At 35.9% G+C, this 21,971-nt stretch overlaps 2 protein-coding genes across 3 annotated transcripts; one reads left to right on the forward strand and one right to left on the reverse strand.

Annotated features, from left to right (window-relative positions):
- The first annotated feature begins 5,038 nt into the window (after positions 1-5,038).
- On the forward strand, positions 5,039-14,529 carry LOC148957196 (uncharacterized). Of its 2 annotated transcripts, XM_089115688.1 has the most exons (8): positions 5,039-5,178; positions 6,281-6,472; positions 9,039-9,162; positions 9,504-9,647; positions 10,164-10,199; positions 11,484-11,665; positions 12,871-13,047; positions 13,697-14,529. In XM_089115688.1, exons 1-8 carry the CDS (start codon positions 5,163-5,165, stop codon positions 13,831-13,833), a joined length of 1,008 nt encoding a protein of 335 aa, XP_088971814.1. In that variant the 5' UTR covers positions 5,039-5,162; the 3' UTR covers positions 13,834-14,529. The 2 variants fall into 2 exon arrangements, with proteins under 2 accessions (XP_088971814.1, XP_088971815.1); XM_089115689.1 differs by lacking the exon at positions 10,164-10,199.
- Positions 14,277-20,501, reverse strand: LOC135687942 (xyloside xylosyltransferase 1). Its single transcript, XM_065204574.2, has 3 exons — positions 19,633-20,501; positions 16,924-17,141; positions 14,277-16,238 (listed from the first exon to the last, which is right to left on the reverse strand). The coding sequence occupies exons 1-3, from the start codon at positions 20,368-20,370 to the stop codon at positions 15,842-15,844; spliced, it is 1,353 nt and encodes a 450-aa protein (XP_065060646.2). The 5' UTR covers positions 20,371-20,501; the 3' UTR covers positions 14,277-15,841.
- Between the last annotated feature and the right edge of the window lie 1,470 nt (positions 20,502-21,971).

A 21,971-nucleotide genomic window follows, 5' to 3' on the forward strand; every position in this document is an offset into this window, starting at 1 on the left:
CTGTCACTTGATGGGATGATCAATGAATGCATAGTTAGTATTGATTTCGAAGTATCTGAGCTCGATTGATTGAGCGGTGACATCCATTTGCACGATCACGATGATTTACACGAAGTTAAACGTCTCCACTAGACGTCATTTCCTAAGCCTCATCTGTCCCTTAACCTACAATGCATTCTTGCGTTGTCCCAGCATCTGCATAAACACCTGCCTGGTTACAGTCGCTTTCTTGCAAGATCGTTGTGACCGTAGCAATAAATTTCAGAATACACTACCCGATAACTAGTGCTAGGACGGAAGAAATACTTTAACTTTGATAAACACAAGCTCAGGTTCCTTAAATGCTTCTTGTCCCACAATTTTTATTCAACAGCTATACCTTCCAAAGCGCAAAGGGAACCTGGAAATACATGCTGAAAGTGTTTCTATCCTACAGTACCCTCGGGTATTGTTATTGTTTGTGGCACCCGGGATTCATTAAATTGATATTCAAAATATGATGCTATGCTCCAACAGCCGCGTTCCTCATGTGCAGGTGCGTTGAAATTATCTACGTTGACAGGTATGCCAGCACTATCAACTTAAGCAGGTTTAAATTCAATACATCTATTTTTTGGGTGCACCCACATTACAGCTTTAGATGCTACCATGGCTGCATCTTGGGTCAGCAGACTGGGCTCTCTCTAACTACTGCATTTCTCATCTATTTGCTTTCTCTTTGGCTAATTCCCTTAAAAACATGGTTTTTCCTAGATACAGTCCAAAAGGTCTTGTCACTAATCTCCAGGTTTCTAATGTCCAATAAAAAAGTTTGTTTTTACCGCTCTCAGCGTTGATTGCAATTAACTGAGAATCATTATATAGCGGGAAGGAATGACTGTAAAGATTTTTGCTCCGGTAGCTCCTCGCATCAAAAAAATTTAGGCTGCACATTTCAGTAGGTTTTTGACACATCAGTCTTCCTGGCAATGACTGGTATGTGATTATGGACAGCAGGAACTACGTGGGACTTGTTTTAATGTATCTCAAGAAAGCTCTTGATACAGTTGACCATAATACCTTAACCACAGAATAGAAATTACATATGAACTCTGTTCCGTGATCTTACTAAAGGAGTATGTGGAGCTGATGGACCAAAAATGTATTGGTTTCATGTCATATTGGCAAATAGAAAATATTTATGCAATTAAAATAGTGTACCATCTAAACTACAATGCCTGCCAAAAGTACTTGGAACACCCACCAATTTACGCTGCATTTGATATCTTTCATTCCTTTCATGAAAAAAATTTGCTACTTCCGCCCCCTTCCCCCTCAAACAATGTTGATGATTTAGAGAAATATCATAAAAGAAGCGCAAAAGAAAGTGCTTCCTAAAATCCTAATCCGTTTGATAGTAAACCAACATTGTTCCGTGGGGGAGGGGGGGATGATTGGTTTTGACCTTGGAAATTGATGTCAGTGTTCCAAGACTTTTGGCAGGCATTGTAGAAAATGAAACTTATAGTGACCCAAAAGGCTCTTTTCTTGACTGGTTTTTGTTCCTAATATACATATAACATATAATGTACATATACATAGTAGACATACTATGATAAACGATCTGTCCTTATGCCTTCCGAATAGCCAGTTGACTAGGTATGCAGATGATACCAATCTCTGGTACGCTTCAAAGGATATATGCAATCTTAATCAAGCTTTTGATAGAGATTTATATTGCCTCAGGGACTGGGTAGAGGGCAATAGGCATTTCTTTTACATTATTAAAACCAAGGCAATGATTGTTGGATCGCAACGTAAGCTGAAGAAAATATCTGACCAGCTGGCTGACTTCACTTCGTTTCAAATCGGTGGCTGTGAGGGGGAGATTGTTTCCATAAATTGAGCATAAATGTTGCGGGAGACGCCGTGTGGTCACAAAAAAAATCAAAGTTAAGAAATTTTTCTCATTGAAAATTTTCAATCATGGATTGATATTTTAACAGTTTTATACACTTTGCAAAATGGTAAACAGTTTTAAAGGAAAAAAAAGGTTTGTAGGAAATTACCCCCTTTCACTGCAAAACTATGTTTAGCATAGTGATGTTGTGTTAGGGGAGCCCAAGCTTCCCTTTCAAAATGTAACAAATTACTTCTGATTGATATGAATGTCTGGGGTATTTTTATAATGCAGGTCTTTTATAAAATCCCTACATTCATCAAGATGCAGGAATTGCCATTTTAATGTTCGCTTATTTATGAACAGGGGTGCCGAAAGTATTTTGAGACGGCGGGGCAGCTATTCAAAAAGGGCACATTTTCAATGACTTATATTAGCATTGTAACAAAAAAATGATATAACATAATCCTTTGGTACCGATAAAACGTTTAATTTAAAAGGCCAGTCGAAAGTTTCCTATTCTGTTGTTTAATCTTTCGCTGAGGGGGGGGGAGTACCTTAACATGTTTGAAGTTAGGGGGACGTGCCATTTTCAGGCTCAGACTGTTGGCTGTCGTGTCCTATCACGATGCATTATGCTAAAAGTGCGTTCTGCAGTTGCAGATAAAAGTGCAAATGAATTGTACAATTGCATTGCAATGACTTGTGAGCTCTGGCAAACATTCTTTATGCCATTCAATTGAAGTCATTATTGATCAAAGGGTTTCCATCTTTGTTACCTTTTTTATTGGTATGGCAACTTCTTTTTAATAAACTCTGATGACTTTGCTAAAGTTGCCTTCATTTTAAAAAGCTTTTAGATTATTCCAATTGAATCTTCTACTAGTCAACTTGGATAAGTGTTATACATAAGATTTTGGCCTTTCTTTAAAATACGCTGTGCAGTCTCTCGACCTGACTCCAGGTGCTTCAAACCTACCCAACAAGAGAGTAACGAACGATTAACCTTCTGGCCTAAAAATAGCATAGAAGGTTTTTCTGACTCAGCCTGGTGCAAGAAACATCAAGTTACAAAACCTTTGTGAAAACAGGCAGGCACGAAATAATATGCATGCCTATCTTATCTCATTCTAATGACTTTGCTAAAGTTCCCCTCATTTCAAAAAGCTTTTAGATTACAACAATTGAATATTCTACTAGTCAACTTTTGTTGGGGAGATGAGATCTCACTCCTATTGTTTGAGACAAAAGGCTTAATGATTTGTTCGAGCCAATCAACGTCGAGGGGCAGGGACGCATGCGTATTCTAACGAATTATCCCTACAAAATCCCGGGCCATCCTCAACACCAAAAGCCAGGGAACACAACGAGATCTCGCAAACATGTCGAGAACAGTAATTTTAGTAATTTCTGAGGAGTTTTACGCATATAATTTAAGGACGTATTTTTGTTTATTTTTCATTTAGGGGTTTCCTCGGAACTTTTTGTAGATGTAGTCAAAAGGGGAAGATCAAAATTCGAAGCTTTCCGCCTTAAAAATTTGAATAATTGAATTGAAGGTACGTTGTCTGTTGTTTTAGTTGCCTTGGCCTGGCTCTAGTGTCGGAGGTCAGTTAAAATCAGGTTGTATTGTTTACATCGAATGTCTACTCTCTGTAAACACTTAGGCCGCGTCATAAAATTCTCGATGTTTTTGCTTACCTTTGGAAGTAAAGTGAGCCTTAATACAAACAAAAAACATAAAACAACAGAAAATCCAGGCAGGTTTTTCAGTATGAAAGATATTTCTGCTATGATCAAACTCCCATGTCAATGTGAATGATAAGCTCCGACCGCTCACTTAGTTTTGAAATTCGATCGCAAAGTTCTGTTTGTTCCTTTCTCGGGGGGTTCTATGCCTCTTTGATTCAGAATATATAATACGCATGTGCAATGGCCCCAAAACGGGGGTACTCATTTCATACTCAAGAACTTGCTGCATCTCATCTCCCCAACAAACTTGGATTAGTGTTACGTATTGCATTAGTGTTTCACGTGCTGTGCTATAGTCCGTTAATAGGTCCCCCATCTCACCCAGATTTCTCCGTTACGCCACTCACCTTTTTCTACAGTAACTTCCTACATTTTAGATTGTCGCCAAAAGAAATAGCATTATTGCATATAAGTTCATAGCAAATGAATCCAATGTTTTAATTGCCTTCATTTTGTTCCTAGCCGCACTAATGCTTTATCTCTCCCAAGAACTCGGGAATTTATATATTTATTCCATTCGCATAAACACAGTACCATTTTCACAAGGGCACAATGTTGCCCCCGCTGCTCCCGTAGAGTCAGGGCAGGGGGCAACTGCCCCCGTTGCCTCCGTACCTCCGGTGCCCGTGTTTATGAATCATTACAATATTATCAATTATACACGAATGACAATATTTCCAATTTGCTTGCCTTTTGAAAAAGTTTTGTTAATAATGTCCTTTATAAGAAGTGCCACCCAGAGGGGGGAGAAGGGGGAACATTTATCTAGGGCCGTCACTTCTAGGGAGCCTCATAGAGTAATAAATTCCATTTAAGGAATGGACCTAATCAAACGTAGCAAAAGTGTAAAAAATAAATATGAATTTAAGTAAATTGTCCCGTATGCCGGGGCGAAATATTAGCCTTTACTGACTTACGTGTTTTATTGTTGTTTATTCTCGGCGTATTGCGGTGTTTCATAGTTGCTACATAAGTAAATTGTGCCAGGAATAAATAATATATCAATAGTAGTAAACGTGTTTCTAAGAAAGTAAAATACTTGAAAAGATTGTAAGAAATGACTGCAATAATTATTCAAAAATGCATTTTAAGCTAATTTTAAGGGACTGGTTGCAAAAGTTTTCTGCTCGCAGTGGGCCACGTCTTTCGCTTTTGCCCCAGGAACTCCGAAACGTTTCTAGATATCAAATTATATTTTTTCCACAGGATATTTTCTTCAGAAAGCTTACAGTCACAAGAGGTCTTATATATACAAAAGTATGCAAAAGTATAAAATGTCCATGTTAAAAAAGTTACGGGCTGCCCAATCACACACTTACCGCCTTGGACCCAGAGTACGAAAAACGAAAAGAGGAAATTTAGAACTGCCTCTGCGGAGCGGATCATATGACTGCGTTTTCACTAGGAAGGAGCTTCGAGAAGTTGTTTTTCTCAAACAAAAATAATAATGGTGGCGATATGCGAGCATTGATACACGTCTAGATAGATTCATGCACGTTTCAATAGAGGGTGGTGTGAATAATATTTCCAAATGGTTGTGGATACAGGTATTTGTTTATTTTGTCTTAAAGTATCATCTGGTTCTCTTTACAGACTATCATTGCAATGATGAAGCCCCGTATGCTTGGGCGAAATTAGCCTTCACTGATTTACGTGTATTTATTGTTGTTTATTCTCGGCGTATTGCGGTGTTTCTTATTTGCTACATTATCATTGAAACGTTCTTGTCTTGTCTAGAGAGCAGTGTCTGGCTTGAAAAGGCCAATATGTCAAATCATTCAAATGAAAATGCTCCATATTTCGTTTTGACCTATTCTGTTCGGTATTTAAACTGGTCGTGATCTATCTTTGTGTTGATGTAACATTTACCCTTTATTTCAATATAGTTATTCCAATTTGTTTACATACAACATGTTCTTTTAACACATTGAAGCTCGTGCGTAACTACAATATATAAATCTTGCTAAAAATCAAGTTTGTCTTTTGAAAAAATGCCAATTGATTAGGATTTTCAGCGTTTAATAAACATTATGACTTGTTGCGAGTTGATCACCTAAATAAACAGCATGAGAACCATCGTACTGTCAGAAGTTGAAAAACTTGCTGTCAAAATAATTTCGGTAATGCTCCAATCATGTCTTGTAAGGTTATGGAGAAGGGTTAAAAAATTTGAAAAACAAATATCGGTTTAGCTTTCATAGATGCTAGCAGCTACCCCCTTCCAAATTTTATGTGCTTTAGTACCCAAAAATGTTTAAGAAAGCCCTTTTAGGTGGAATGAAGGTAACTAGGGTATGTGAGATGGGAGAAAGGAGGAAGGGGGTTAAGGAAGCACTCCCCCCAAAAAAATTTAGAGGTCCCCATCCTATAGGCTACCACAGTATGGCCAGGGAATTGTTTCAAAATAATCATGATTTAAGTTCAAAAAAATATAACTGACCCTAAGTAAATTTTGTGAAGTACTCCCAGAGCCTTTAATAAGTGCTGTAACACACTGTGAGAGCCATTCTTAGTCTTCATTTTGCCCCTTGGAAGCTTGCTGCCAAAACCAAATAGCATGCACATATTGCATACTATGTCAGCATTATGTCACACATTTTGTTTGCTTTTGCACACACAAGGTTGTATATTGATGAATTTTTGCTCCAGGTAACTTTATGATGGGGCAGAAGTACACCTTTTTCTTTGCTGCCAAGGAAGGGCGTCTAAGTGACTTGGTCTGGGTGCTAAACCAAAAGAATGCATCACCAAACATTCGAGATGGAGAAGATCAGTCGACTGCGCTGCATTTTACATCTGCAAGGGGCCATGCAAGATGTGCTGATATTCTCATTAAAGCAGGTTAGCCTTTATACCCTTCCATCCCTTTCAGAAGATTTTTAGATGCATTTATAGGTTTTGATCATGCCTTTTTGTTTGATAGACACTTGCACAAATCTATCTCTGTGAGCTTTTCATTGCTCATGCAAAAAGATAATTTATGTGGAATTTTGCACTGTGTTTTTGAAAAACTCATTCACTTTCTTGTCGAGTAGTGCGAATATTTCATCAACAAACATATTTCCTGTTGTGGCCCAAGCAAGCTACATAAACAGTACAAAGCTGATAGATCAAACCACAGGAAACATAACTAAGATGAATTAGCAACATCTCAACAGATAATATCACACGTAACATCTCAACCACCCACAATTGATTTGACCCAGATGGAGCTTGATGAATGCAAGTGAAGGTGCAGGAGAAAATGACAAATCAATTGACAGTCATCTTGCTTTAAGCTGGAAGAAAACTCTGAAGGAAATTTTTTTCTACAAAAAGAAGACCTTACAATTTGATTGCCTTTTAAATGTAATGTAGTTGAAGAGGAAAAAGTTATGAAAACAGATGAAAACAGAGTATTGGGAACACTATCATTTTTATTTTGACCAAAATAGAGTGGCCCCGAGAAATTGGAATCGCAGAAATTTCAAAAACAAAATGATCCGAAAACAGAGACATACAAAAACAGAGTAATGGAAACAGAGCCTTAATAAGTGATTATGCTCCCAGAAAATGCCATCAAGATAATGCACAGAAAAGAAATAAAAAATTTAGATAAAAACAACAAGAAATTAAAAGAAACAAACAAGAAAGATCAATCAAAACGTGGCACTGCAAATATGATAAAAAGCATTTCTGAGGAGTTTCTTGAATGTTTGGAAGCGTACAGGTGTTTGCACACCTAATATTATCAGGCTTGGGCCTTTGGGAAAAAATTCTTTGTTGTTTCTAAAAGACTGAACACCCCTATAACAGGTTGAACACTCTAAGAACACCCTATGAACAAGCCATTCAGTGGCTGAACACCCTTTAAGACATATCAAAATCGGCATATCATTTGAAAAATAATTTGGCCAATCAATTAAAATTGATTTTGGAGCAGGAAAGGCCCTGATAAGTCTAATGCTGTTGGTGTTGTTACAACTAACTGAGATGTTTTATACCTCAGAATTGTGAACGGGGGTTATATCATCAACTGAAGCCTGGAGCGATCTTCATTAACGAGTGAACAATTGATATATTAGCACTAGCTATATTAGCATACCATGACCACAGAATAGTTATTTCTATTTTGTGACCACATGGGCAAATTAGCAGATGGGAAAAAAAAATTGTCTGGAGGACAGTAGGAAGTCAAGTCACATGCTGTATTTTTACGTCATTTATTGTCACTGGATGTGAAAGAGTTTCAAAACAAAGGCAATTCGCTTGAATGCACAAAGGGAGCGTCAGAAAGTCAAACTCAAATTTGCTCTGCATGTATAAACCCTACTCACACCTTTGGCGCGCAAAACATCAGTTGGTTGTAACAACACCAACAGCATTAGACTTAGCAGGCCCTTTCCTGCTCCAAAATTAATTTCAATTGATTGACGAAATTATTTTTCGAATGATATGCTGATTTTGATATGCTTTAAAGGGTGTTCAGCCTCCTAATGGGGATTTTATAGCTTGTTCTTAGGGTGTTCTTGGGGGTGTTCAGTCTTTTAGAAAAAAACAAAAAATTATTGCATTCAAAGGAAAGGCATTTACAATTTTCTGTGCCCTTGTTGAAATAATTATATCTATGAGCAGAACCAATTCTGCCATCAAGAGAGGGTTTAGCCTGCTGACGAACATTTTGTCAGAAAGAAGCTTTGATGTTTGCGGTCAGCGACAACAACTGGTCTCAAAAAGAGCAGGTAGATATCCTTGAAAGAGCATAGGATATTTACCCGGAAGGCAGCAAAAGAATAAAGTGAATGAACCAGCAGCCAAAAGGCTGCACCTAGATGTGAATATGCAAGAAGAGAAAAATAAAATTAGTTACAATGAAACTGATCATAAACTCAGAGTTTTCAACAATAGCGAGTGAACTCTGAGAAAATATTGTTCAATGGATATTGGAAATCTAAGCTAACAAACATTGTTATTTATTACAATAAAATTCTACAAGCTGCCAATATAATCCCAGAATGATGTACATTGATGACATTCATGGTGTAAATTTATAAAGGATAGCGTGTTTAGACAAGTTTTTATTCATATAAAATTTATTCACACAAGAGAGATCACACAAGCTCTGGTCCTCTCTATGAGCAATTCCTTACCAAAAGGCCTGATTTAGATGAGAAAGGGTCGTGCGACAGACTCATTCATTTCAATAATATTTGCTGTCTGTAAACTCTCGTCATTAGCCAGATTGCCTAGAAACAGAATATTTTCTAATATTGAATATTTAGTTTTAATTGAAATTTCAAGTTTTTGAAAAATTGTAATAAACTGATCTCTTGTGTGGTTTTGCCATACTCTGTATGCTTGCTGTTTTGTTCTCAGATGAAAAATTCTTCAATATATCTTTTAATCAGGAGTGAATACATTTCCTTAGGTGCCCATGTAAATTGTAGAACAACAGAGGGGATGACTCCTTTGCATTTTGCAACATATGGAGGCCATGTTGAATGTGTTCGTATTCTGTTAAAAGCCAAAGCTGATGTGCATGCTACTACAAGGTTTGAGAAAATAGAAGATAATTCTACTTTTATTTTGCAAATGAGTTTGAATATATGTATTATTGATCAGAAAGCAAACATCATCCAAGACTTGTATAATCTTACTTATAAATCCCATAATATATGCTAGATTGCAATGGTTACAAATTATGTAAAGTTTTTCTATATGAAATGCTTTTAATCGGTAAGTTCTCAATTCAATGAAACAGAAGCAAAATATCTAAAATCTATCTATTGTTCTACAAAAGCAACTTATGGTTTATAGATTTTCTTCAAAAAGGTTGTTTAAAATTAGCAAAGGTTCAAGTGCGATGTCTGGAAGTTTCTTTATTTTTTTCTAGATTTGGTTGTACTGCTTTGCACCAGGCTGTATTTTTCAATAGGCATAAATGTGTCGAAATTATTTTAGAAAATGGAGGTGGCATAAATACACAAGAAAATTGGGGTCTCACACCTCTAGCAATCGCATCACAGAAAGGGAACAGGTATGAAATGTTAAAACATTTTTATATTCAGTTATAAAGTATTGTGGTTGATTTTAGTAGTAGTATAAAGCAGTATACTTCTTTATTTTATTCATACACTTTATCCAAAGGCGGTATATGAAGGAACAGTTGAACAAACATTTTGCAATTTATTTTGAATCTATATGAAGAGAAAGTTTAAGATATCCTTACAGACCTTGTAAGGAGCACAAAAGTAGGCCTATCCAAAACAGAGATATTATCAAATATATTTGATAATATATTATCAAATACCATCAATTACAAATTCAATCTTTTGAATTTAGTTTTAGACAGCAAACGCTTAGTAGATGCTTGTTTGAACGAGCTTGATTTAGCTCGTATGCCTCCCTCTCCTCACAAAGCTTGCACAAATAATTTGAAATTTTTGAAGATGTTAGAATTCTTCAAATTTTCTTGCAAACATGAATCTGAATTTAAATTTCATATTTGCAATGTCTGCATAACAAGACTGATCAGCTATTATTACTTTTATAGGCAATGTATATATAATGGCCATGGATTGGTCAAAAGGTATTATAGATAGCATTTTAAAATGATGAAATGCTTGTGAGTGAACATTATTGAAATTAGTGTTTCTAGAGCTAAATAAGAGGCTGTTGGCATGTTAAAAATTCATATGGAAATCCAAAAGTAGAAAGAGCAAAAAGAGCCTCAACCTCCCCCTCAAAATGAAAAGGGGGGCAAGACTCTTCTTTTTATTAAGCTTGTTGGTTAAATATGTTTATTGACTTTAATTTGATTTCAAAGTAGTCTAATATCAATGGTTCAGATAAAGGTTCAGTAACCTACTATCTTCTTTATTATTTTATTCTGTTCAATTTTCTCTCAAAAATTTTGTATATTAACATTTGATGGTGTAAGTGAGTACACTTACATTGTAATATGTGCCAATGATAAATTTGAAAAAAACTGCCTGATGAGTGTGCAAGTATGAAACTCAGAGTAACAGCAAACATGTCTCAATTTTAGCCAAACTTCTACTATAACTTAAAAGTTATGAACATAAAAAACAAGTCTCACTGCTATGATGTACCTAACGATACCAGTTATTTTGTGTTAGCTTTGCTAAAAAAGCCTTGCTAAAAAGCCTTGCTAAAAAAGGCTTGCTAAAAAGCCTTGCTGAAAAAGTCTTGCTAAAAAGCCTTGCTAAAAAGCCTGGCTAAAAAAGCCTTGCTAATTAGAGTGTGGTAGTTTTTGTTATATCATGCACATTTATACAGGCATCGCGCACCAGTCTAGAAGTGGGCAGGCTGAAAAGGGCGTGATCGAAAATTTTTGAGCTTTTTTAAGAACGCCAAAAATGCCCCTTTTAGAAAGTACTTCCTTCCTTCCACTTGTTATTTAAAAACAGTGCGATCAAGAGAAGATACCAGTTACTATAAAAATAGATTTCGCAAAACAAGACACCAAGAACAGGAACAAAAAAGGGTTCCCAGTCAAGAAGAACTACTACTACTCAGGATTTGTTAGAGTAAACTTTCCAAAATGCATTAAAGTAAGCTTTCCGCAAATTGTCTAACCTTCTATTGGAAAAAAGTGGGGGGGGGGCTATAGCCCCTGCTAGCCCAATGGCTGCACGGTGCCTGCATGTTTCAAAGCGTCGAAAAGTAATTTCGTTTTATTTAATCAACAAATGAATTCGTGTAGTAAAGACAATCCAGATAATTAGGAAATGATGGCTACAATATTCCTGTCCAAATTGAAGATTTGTGAAATTGTGTTTTTGTGAATATTGATGCAAGTCTTTTAAGTGATGTTTAGATTTTTAAGTGTCTTTTTTATGTATTTTTCAAGCGAAATGGTGAAAATGCTTCTTTCCAAGAATGCATCAACAGGCCTGCGAGGAAAACTCGATGGAAAGACTCCACTTCATATTTGCATAGAGAACAATTATATTGATTGTGCATTGGCACTTCTTGATGCAGGGGCTGACCCTAATATCCAAGACAGCACCGGACAAACTACATTGCACTATGGTGAGTCTCAACGCTTTCAATTTCTGCTCTTAGCAAAGACTTACATCTCTCCAGTCCTTTCCGTTTTGCTACATAGAAGCTATTTTATAGCAAAAAACTTGCAAAACCAAAGCCTTAACTGCAGTATGTAGATTTTTTTTCATTCCATAGTGCTTTAAAAAGATGGTGTCAAAAATCAAATTTTAGAATATTTGAATTTTGACCGCATAACTTAAAGGAGAATCTGTTAGAACAGTTATCCGCGTTAGCAAGCTTCAGATCTTTCATTGGCCGTATGTCACCAAGTTATCATCATACTTAACTGAATTTTTCATATTTCAAGGTTTCCCCACAATGCTTTTTAAAGTTATGCATTCAAAAGTTAAACAATTCTTAAAATAGTTTACGTAGCATCACACTGTGGAACTCTATCGAAGAGGCTGTCAAAAATTAAAGAAATATTGAAAGTGGAAAAGTGGAAACATGTGGATCGTGCTATTTTCAAAGTTTGCGGTACCAAAGGCTTATTTGCCTATTTGAATAGTCCCATAGATGGTTCAAAAAATTTAGACGGTAGGACTCACAACTCAATGGAAGTGGGATAGGATAAAACAACATGTTCCTTCTGGCATAAGAAACAAAAATGTCCCTTAAAGAGAACAGCCTCCTAAAGCTTGTAGGTCAACTCAAAAAACACTGTTAAACTTCTTTCGGGCAACATCTTTTAGATAACCCAGATTGTGCCAAGGTCTATAATGACGACGACATGTTTCAGATAATTGGCAGAGCCCGGTATTTTCTTCTTCTAGCGGTTTTGGTAGCGACCCACATTAAACCGAAAAAGAAGATAGATTAAGTTCGTTTTCATCCCTGGAATCCAATGGTAATTTCCTACAGGCACGCGGCACTGATTGGGTAACTATACCGGTCATGTGCACACGTTCTTCTGATTTGCCTTTTTCGATCAACAACTGGGCAGATATTTTCTTTCATGATCTTTATTGCCCTTATTCTGAAGTTTTATACTCTGCTGAAGGGTGTCAGCTTTCAAAACCATTTTCTTCATATTCTATACACAATCCTGCTTTTCGTAAGGAAAGCCTAATTCATTCTGTGCTTTGTTCCTACTGGAAGGAAAATACTTATGAATCGGCAAGGAGATATGTTTATTATAAAGATATTTTGTTTGTCTACATATTCATTGTACCTTCTTTCATCTCCACTAGCATGCAGAAATGAGAAGGCCGATTCCATGGTGCCAATTTTACTGGAATATGGTGCTAACCCTTGCTTGATGGACAAAAACAAAGAAACTGCTCTGGAAATGCTGTCTAACCCAAAGAATAGAAATGTTTCATCGAGTACCAAAGATGCTTTAGAGAACAATCTCAAATTTTCTGAAGGTAACCCAAAATTTTACCATTGAAGGCGTGCTACGTGTTGTATAACTTTAGGTTCTTTGTTCTCAAATTTCTATTTATTAGACTTTACAAAGTTCACCAGAGCTTTCAATATGAAATTTAGCCAAGCAGCTTCCTGTTTAACTCACAGTGATCTCAAAGAGAATAAGCGAACGTCAACTCTGTTATTCTGAAAACAATTTCAATTGACATTGTCATTGGATTGAGCTGAATCGTAGAACATTGTATGGAATGTCTGGTAGAAAATATTTTTCGACGTACTGGCCTTTTAGGCAAGAGTTTGGCTGGCCCATAAAATTATTGGTTTACTACAGACTTGTTCTTGCTATCTCTGGAGCTGATCATGGAAGACCTAGAATGAGAACATTTACTTGTAGGGAGAAATAGTTCCTTTATTCAGAAGAATGTTTTTCAACGACTCACGAGAATGTGAACCAGTCTGTTTATACTTTTTGAGAACCAATGAGAACCGATGTGGGCTAATAATACAATATGAAAGCTTTTCCTCTTGATTGGTGCTCTTTTGAGATTCTAACTCCGTAATTATTTGCAGCAATTTGTTTTTAAGCAGCTTTAGTTTTCAGTCAATTTCGGCAATGATCCATAATTTCGAATAAAACATTTTTTACAGGAAAACCAAGGTCTCTACAGACACATTGTCGTGTTATGGTCCGAAGGACAATTGGACCTTCAAATGGCAAATCCATCGACGAATTGCCTTTGCCAAGCCATTTAATTCGTTATCTTAGATTTGACGGACTGCTATAGAACTGAATCAGTTTTAGCAAATCTGCAAAAGCCTATGACAGAACTAATTCATTGGCCACAATTCTTTAAAAATATCAAATTCTCACCACCCTAGATATGCCTTAGAGGAAAGTTGATACCTAAATCGCTAGAGTTAACAACCATCGGTTCACCTGCAAGGACTCGCATGCTAGAAAAAAAAATTAAGGTTGTGTTAATATTAGTTCATATTTCGACATGTTTTGGTGTTTTAGGAAAAACAGCCTGCTTTGTTTTTTCGTGCTTCAATTTTGATGTTAGGCGTTATTTTTTCTCGTTACAAACCTTTTAGCATCCACAGACACCATTCGGCTATCCTATTTCTCAGGGCACGCCCCAACAATACCAAACGGGGATAGCAGCAATGTAAATAAAATGTCATGTTGCCCCTAACCCCCATCATAGGAATGTTTTTGCTGACGCTATCTCTTGTGTATTTTGATTCAATACATCTGTTTTAATTTACAGGTTTATCTATGTAAATATTCCTATATAAATAGTCTTTCATTTAGCAGAGAAATCTTCCTCCTGTGGTGAGGGCCCTGAGGCTAAACTTGTTTAATATGCATGTGTTCATAGGCTTGCTAAACAACAGTCCTTTAATTTTGTGTACATATAGTATTGCATTTTGATAATGCTTTTTGTATGGCGTAGTTACGCATGAAAAGGCCTAAAATACTTGTTGTTGTTTATATATTTTATTAAAATGGTGCTACTAGTATGGCATCTTTGCTGATGCAGAATGTAAACTTTGTTTCAGTCTTTATGCATGGCTGAACTTGCGCTTATCTGATGAATGTTAACTTGCACACAGATTGAAATGGATGAAATAGAGCTGCAATTGGCAAACCAATAAAAAGTGATTCAATAGGAAATTTCTATCGAAAATCTTCTGATGCACTGCTTGCATATTTGGCTGAAGGACAATTGAAGCACATGCTAAAATAATAGGATGAGAAACTTGGTAAACAGAGATAATAAAATAGATTTATTTCCCAGTTTGATCTTGATTTTCTTTTCTTTCTCAGAGAAGCCAAAATTAAGTAAAACAACAATTGTGGATATTTAAGCTAGTGTAGAGCCTCGAGTGTCTCTGTAACTTCACCTTGAATTAGACATTTCTTTAAAGTAACAAAAGCCTTATTCTGTATAAAAGAAGGGGAATTTCTTGAAAATGATCACCAGTAGTATCTTGCATATTTTAAATGACTTGAATGATCAAATGACTTGTGATATAGTTTATCATTAATCTACTAGCGATAAAAACTGTATTTCCTTTTTTGCTGTTTCTTTGAAACAAATTGAAATAGGATGCAAAAAATTCACAGTAAGAGCTCTTGTGAAAAGTTTACCTACATGGCAAGAAAATGGATGTCACTTTTTGTGTATTTGCATCAATTCCCAAGCTTGATAATTGTCAGTCATGTTGTATAATCTGAGAAAATGCAACTTTCATTTAAAACTATTGCTTCTGTTTCAATGGAATTATGTCAAGCCTCCAGACTTTAATATTAATATATCAAAAACAAAAAGTGCTATCAGAAAAGCTGTTGATTCTCTCAGCAAGGCAAACAGGACTCAAAAATGGCATTTTTTCTAAAGCCAAATTACAGAAATTAAACTTATAAAATTTTTAGCTTTAAAAATTGAATTGGCTGGAACATATTAAACAGCTTTTTGCTTATCTTGGCTTTCTTTAAAAATTGTTCTGCTTTGAAATTCCAAATTGATAACCAAGAGTATACAATCTGATATGATTGTATGTTTCCTGTTATTTTTTCACCATAGTTGCAGGAAAAGAGACACTTCTCACTTAAATACAGACAAAAATATTTGAAATTGTAATATTGATATTGAAATTCTCCTTGTTAATTGTGATCAATAAGATTTATTTAGAATAAATAAATAATTGAAATATGTTCTAACTTTGGTCATATTGAACAGATGAATCGTGCTGGATAATCTGCCTGGCAACTTTTTTTAAGCTTTGCTATTCACTTGGGATTGGTGTGTTGCAGTTGCCATGCAAGACATAGTATGGGGCATCACATTTAAAGTACATGTCAAATACATGTTGGTAGCCATGGTTTTTCCACCAGGTGCATAACTGTCTGTTCCATTGGCAAGGAAGGTTGTAAAACAAATGTGGATAATCAAAGCTGATTAATGAGTAAAAATCTTGGTCACCAAGGTGTCCTTTGAAATCATATTTTTTGGCCAGCCTAGAGGCATTTTGTCCTTGAATCAACTGATTGTAAAGCTTGCTGTTTCTCATTTCTTCTACATTTACCAGCTTCACACCACTGTTGAAACCAGTTAGACCATCTGGTGGAGGACCACCAACTTTGGTTCCAGGATTCTTGTTCCGATAGCTCCAAAGGACATGTCTAAAAAATCAAAATATCTTAGAGAAAAGTTGCATTAATTCAACACAGCGCAAAAAAAACAATTAGCTTTTTTTTCTAGACCTAAAGGATTTTTTTAATGTAGTGATACCCATTGATAGATTTATTTTTAAAAGAATGTCAAAACACTTTCTGTCACACCTGTATGGAATGAACTCTTTTTACACAAACCAGGATCCTCTTAAATCAAAATCTCAAATCAATTTATATATTAAACAGATTTCAAAACTCCTAAATGAAACAATGACTTTGTTTGCCCAATGATTTTTAAATTGTTGTCACTATCTGTTTTGGCACATTCTAGATTTGTAAATAAGTGTTGACCAATTGCAGAATTACATTTTATTTGGGGATTTTAGCTTCTGCAAATACACCATGGCTGTTCTCTTTTTTGAACCGTTTTTTGCCTGCTGCTGGCGAGAACATGCTGTTTTACTCTATCCATTAATTTCTGACTAGTGGGCTCTAGAAACCGAGCTTCACATCAACATAAAAATTTATAAACAACTAAACTATTTTGATTAGCAACTACCTGCCAGATTCAAACTAATAGGGATTGCCTGGAATATTTTGCATTTAAAATCAGCAAAATTCATGTTAAGGAACTCTATACATCAAATTGGCATGTACAATATTGAAATACTGATTAAATATAAAACCAACAAACCTATAAACAGGTTGCTGATCGGTTGCAAGAGCCATTATGGCCCTTTCAGACATGCTGTCAAACAATCGAAAAAGGTCCTTAATGTCTGCCCGGAACTGCAGGTCTGTATCAAGCATAACAACACGTTTAATATTTTTTGGCAAAATCTTGTGTATTACTGGTGCAATGAAGAATATAGCATGACTATAATATGCTCCTTCTCCGCTGCTGAATAGTTGCTGTGAAAATGAAAATATGACCTTTATCAATACAGCTATTATTACATCATTGCCAAAAGGTTCATGGATATCCTTGGGAACTATCTAACTTTCTTAAATATGCATAGGATGTCTCTTGGAAACTAAAATGAAAAATCTGGCAAAAGTGAAATTTTTTCACTTGAAAACTTAATAAAACAGCTTAAGTAAAAAACTCAAAGCTATCAGCTGATACAACAAATAGACTGTATTTAGCAGTTGAGAAACCCCCACTTATAATTATTTTTTGACAAGTTTTGCTATGTGTGTTTTATTTTGTTGGATAATTTTGCTGGATGATATTGCTGCTACTTGAATATGTCTTTCAATGTCTATTTTTACACAAAGGTAGTTTTTGAACATGTAGGAAGCTTTTCATCTGTCATCAAAAAACAAGTACCATAAAAGCTCAATTAAGCCCCCTCTCTTCTAAGCCCCCTCTCTATTAAGATCCCCTTATCAAGCACAAATTCAAAATAAGCCACTCCCTCTTAAGTACTTAATGTCAAACAAAGAAAACATGTGCATTGGGTGGGTCTCTTGACAGGTGTGGATTGTGTGCATTAAATACAGCCCATGTAAATATTCATTTGTGCACCTTAGAAGTCAGTTGAAATTTTTTTAAAAGATGTCCCAGGGGAAATCAATCGATCCTGGTGATTCATTGATAGGTTTTTAGAAATTTTTGAAGCAGCTAGCAAAGTTTTTGAGAACAATTGTATGACATTTTCATAACAGAAATGCATAAGGGGATTTCTATCATACTTTTACATTGAACTATAAATAACCCCTACATAACAGCTTACATTCTTTTTTTATGAACCTAATTTTCTAGGGCTTATAATCAAGGCCAGTTTATAATAGAATGAATATGGTACCTTAAAATGGCAAACAACCCTGAAATGGCAAAAAACCTCTTTGAAAAACTTTCTGGCATTCCAAAGAGTGGGACCTCCATTTTCCCCTTGTTCAACATGTCATTGCCCTTCAGTAGGTCTACAATATATATAGTTGAAATGAAACCCAAAATTTTCTTGATCTATGGCTTTGTTGGTAAATTTTCCTATTGATGGTCCTCCACCCCCATAGAAGATCAGGTCTTTACTAATACACTAGCAACATGACTTAAAGCAGATTTAGCAGAATATATCAAAATATTGGTGTATGGGAAAGAGACATGATGAAAAGGGGGCATCTTTGAACACTGGCAGCCTTCTCAAGAATAAAACCATTGTTTTATTTTCAATGAAAAAGCAAACCAATCACAACAAAGAGAGATGCTTTCTTGCATACACATTTACTATAAAGTTGCACTCATTTTATAATTACATATACTGTAATTTATAATAAGTAGCACATTCTAGCCTTGGTGACAGATGAAACCATTACGTAGAAACCTCATGTGACTTTCTGGTGTGACTGTTGGCGTTTATCAACGCTCAAGGATCCAGTATGGATTCCATGGCAGCTGCACTCCCGAGAGATTTTTGTAAAATAATGGGTGCACTCCTGCACACCCAAAAGAAGGGCGTGATTTGGGCGTGTTTTTGGATGTGGTTCAAATTAGAAAGTTTTTTCAAATTTGGCAAAATGACTTTGTAAATTTTTCCACAACTGAGCTTGGACAAGAATGTGTCATTCTAAATTGAGTGAGCTGGAAAAACTGCAAAAACTTTTCAGTGGGGCTGAGGCAAAACTGAAAAAGAAAGGCCCCTTTGCAAGCAAAGCGAGCAGAAAATTTTTGCGACTTTCTTTAGATTGGCTGCAGAATACACTGCAGAATATCATTTGCAGTCATTTTCTTGCAATTGTTTCAATATTACTTTGTTTCAATTGTTTCATTGTCATATTTTACTATTATTTCCATTCTATAAACAGATTACTATTTTTCAACTATAAACAAATGAATTCCATTCTTAAAATTGAATTCCTTTTTTATGAGGTTCCCTAGACATCAAGGACCTTGGGCAATTTGCCCCCTTGCCCCCCCTCTCCGTGGCTTTGCTTGTGAGATCATGTTTTTGGCCCTTTTAAACATAATGCCTTTTTATGATTATTCTAAAAAATAATGATTATTTTTTTAAGTTATCTCTTTACTTGCCAAATCTTTAGGAATTTTAATAACAGCCATTGATGGTGGTGATAGGTAAGCATAGTTCAATTTTAAATCAGGATTTCCCAGAGATGTGAAATGGATGTAAACAGGAAAAGTGCCGCACAAAATATGCACACACTCAAGAATCACTGAGAAATTTGATGCACACTGAAATGTGTACACTTATCACAAATGCCCTCTTGCACTCCCAGGTAATAGCTTGTGCACTCCCGAGATCTCGTCGAAAACTGGCATGAAATCCAGACCAATGATTGTTGTCAACCAACAACAGATGGTGCAAGCAAAATGTCAGAACAATTTGGATTTCATACACCCTTTACTCCTGTCAGATATACTGCTGAATTCAAAACCTGTTACCTGCAATGCCTTTGTGTATGGGAAAACTTTTTCATTCACTTGTTCAATTGGGAAGTATGTCCTGTTTGGCATTTTCTCTTTCTTCAGGTTCAGGTCATGGGCAACTTCTTGAAACACTTTCTCTGCTGTAGCTTTGCTAACATCGTCAACAGTCAGCAAAAATTTCAAATCTAGCTTTGTTCTTTTCATTATTGATTTAATACAATTGTAGAAATTATCCGCAAATTTACTTCCACTATGAGCATTGACAAGTTGAAGCAAAACAAAATATTCTGCATTTTCAGTTGCAGTGTTAACTTTCTGTTCTCCATTTTCTGTTTTCCTTTTCGCAACTACGATCTTTTGTTTATCCTTCTCCACTTCGGACGTTTTTTCAAAAGATTTAGCTTTATCATTTTCTTGAGATAACTTCTGGGGTATCCTATCTTGAAACCTACCACTTTTGATTGAAGGCATTCTGTTTGAATCGCTCAAAACATCTCGAAATTCCTCAGTTTGTTTAACCTCTTTAACATCAAATTCAACATTTTTGAAAGCCTCTTCTTTCCAAAATGAGCCTCTGTAATAGGTCCCAATTAAGAACAACGTTGCTGTTGAGAAAATGCACAAAATAAATGTCATCGTCAAGCCGCATTTCGGCCTAACCAGCTTCCCCAGATTGGACATAACTCTAGCTTTGTATGGTGATGTATTTTTCTCCAGACTTCCATCACCATACCTGAGCTTTGCTCTTCTCATTTTCCGTATTTTCAAGCATAGAATCCTTCATTTGAATTTGTTTGCTCTCAATTCGCTTCGAAGCTTCCTGCCATATGTTTATGAATAGACTCATCTTTGAAATCGCGTTCGCGTTTCCCACCAAAACAACAGCAACAACAAAAAGATTGACAAAATTAACTACAAAAAATTTCGTCGTGACAAAATTTCGGACAAATATTTTGACGAAATTTTCGTCGACGAAATTCAAAATGAGACGAAATTTGGTCACGACGAAATTTTTTGCATTTAAGATATTTGAGAATTCGCATAGAAAAACTCTTACATGAGGTGACGAATCAAATTATTGTATCCTTTTTATCTCTTCAATGTCTTTTCCTCATTTACATCGTCTTCATGATTATTCTTATTATGATCATCATCATCATTGTCGGTTCTTGAATTATCTTCATTATAACTATTGTTCAATAAAAATAGTTCTAACTTAGTGGGGTAGCGAGAGGGAGGCAAGAGGGGCGGGTGCCCCCCATAGCAAAAAATATCTTTGAAAAAGGCGTTTTTGGCGTTCAAAAGCGTGTGGACTCCAATTTTCCTTTGATCAACTCGCTTTTGCCCCCCCCCTCCCCCTCAAATCTTACCACCCTGGCTACCTGTTCTAGAACTGTCTTTTGTCGCCCACTGTCTTTTTATGCTCAACTGTACTATTTCTTTCATTCGTTCAAGGTATTTGCATATTTCAACCCAAATTTTGAACTCTACAGAAAACAAAATTACGAGACCAACTTTTCCTGTTGGAGATGGTCTTATGCTTTCCGAATCTTATACTTATATTCACACTAATGCTTTTAATTATACTCTGTTTATAAACTTTCATGCCGTATAAATATGGAGTAGAGAATCTTTGAATGCTGAAAGCGTCTCTTTTGACCGCTTTAATTTGATTTTTCTGACATGCTGTTCTGTGTAAAAAAGCAGCCTGGTGTGTTGAACCAAAGCAACCTGTATTGTTTTGCCTCTGAAGATTTTGGTAAAAAGTTGCTATCATTGTGTTAAAAATCCACGACGAAATTTTGTCACGACGAAATTTTGAAAAGCTGTCCGAAAACATTTTCGACGAAATTTATCCGCCGAAAATTTATTTGACGAAATTGTTTGTGGTAAATGTAGGATGAAACCATGAAATTGAGATTCTATATAGAGTATAGCCGGTGTGTCCAGACCCATACACAGGCTATATAGAGTACCAAAGATATGACGTCACAAAAATAGTATTTTTGGAATTTTTGAATTTCAATCCCATAACCTGAAAGAGCATCATTAAATAAATTATTTCTAGAACAAGATTTTTCTGCCACCAGCAGTGGCGGAAATTGCAATGGAGAAATTGTCGGTTTTGTTGGTAACATTATGTCATCTGTCAGCAAATTTGCTTGCTTTGTGGGCATTGCCCCCCCCCCTTACTTGAAAAATGAGCTTCCGCTACTGGCAACCAGCCATTGGCCATCACTAAACCCATCTACAGTCCTCACATTTTGGCCCCGCCACTTTCAAATACGTTTCGCCAGCCCCGTACCGTAAATCCTCGAATTTGCCCCCCCCCCTCGAATAATCCCCCACCCTAG

This window comes from Rhopilema esculentum, unplaced genomic scaffold (assembly GCF_057945365.1).
Source record: "Rhopilema esculentum isolate cy_ngs unplaced genomic scaffold, ASM5794536v1 HiC_scaffold_36, whole genome shotgun sequence".
Lineage (NCBI taxonomy): Eukaryota > Metazoa > Cnidaria > Scyphozoa > Rhizostomeae > Rhizostomatidae > Rhopilema > Rhopilema esculentum.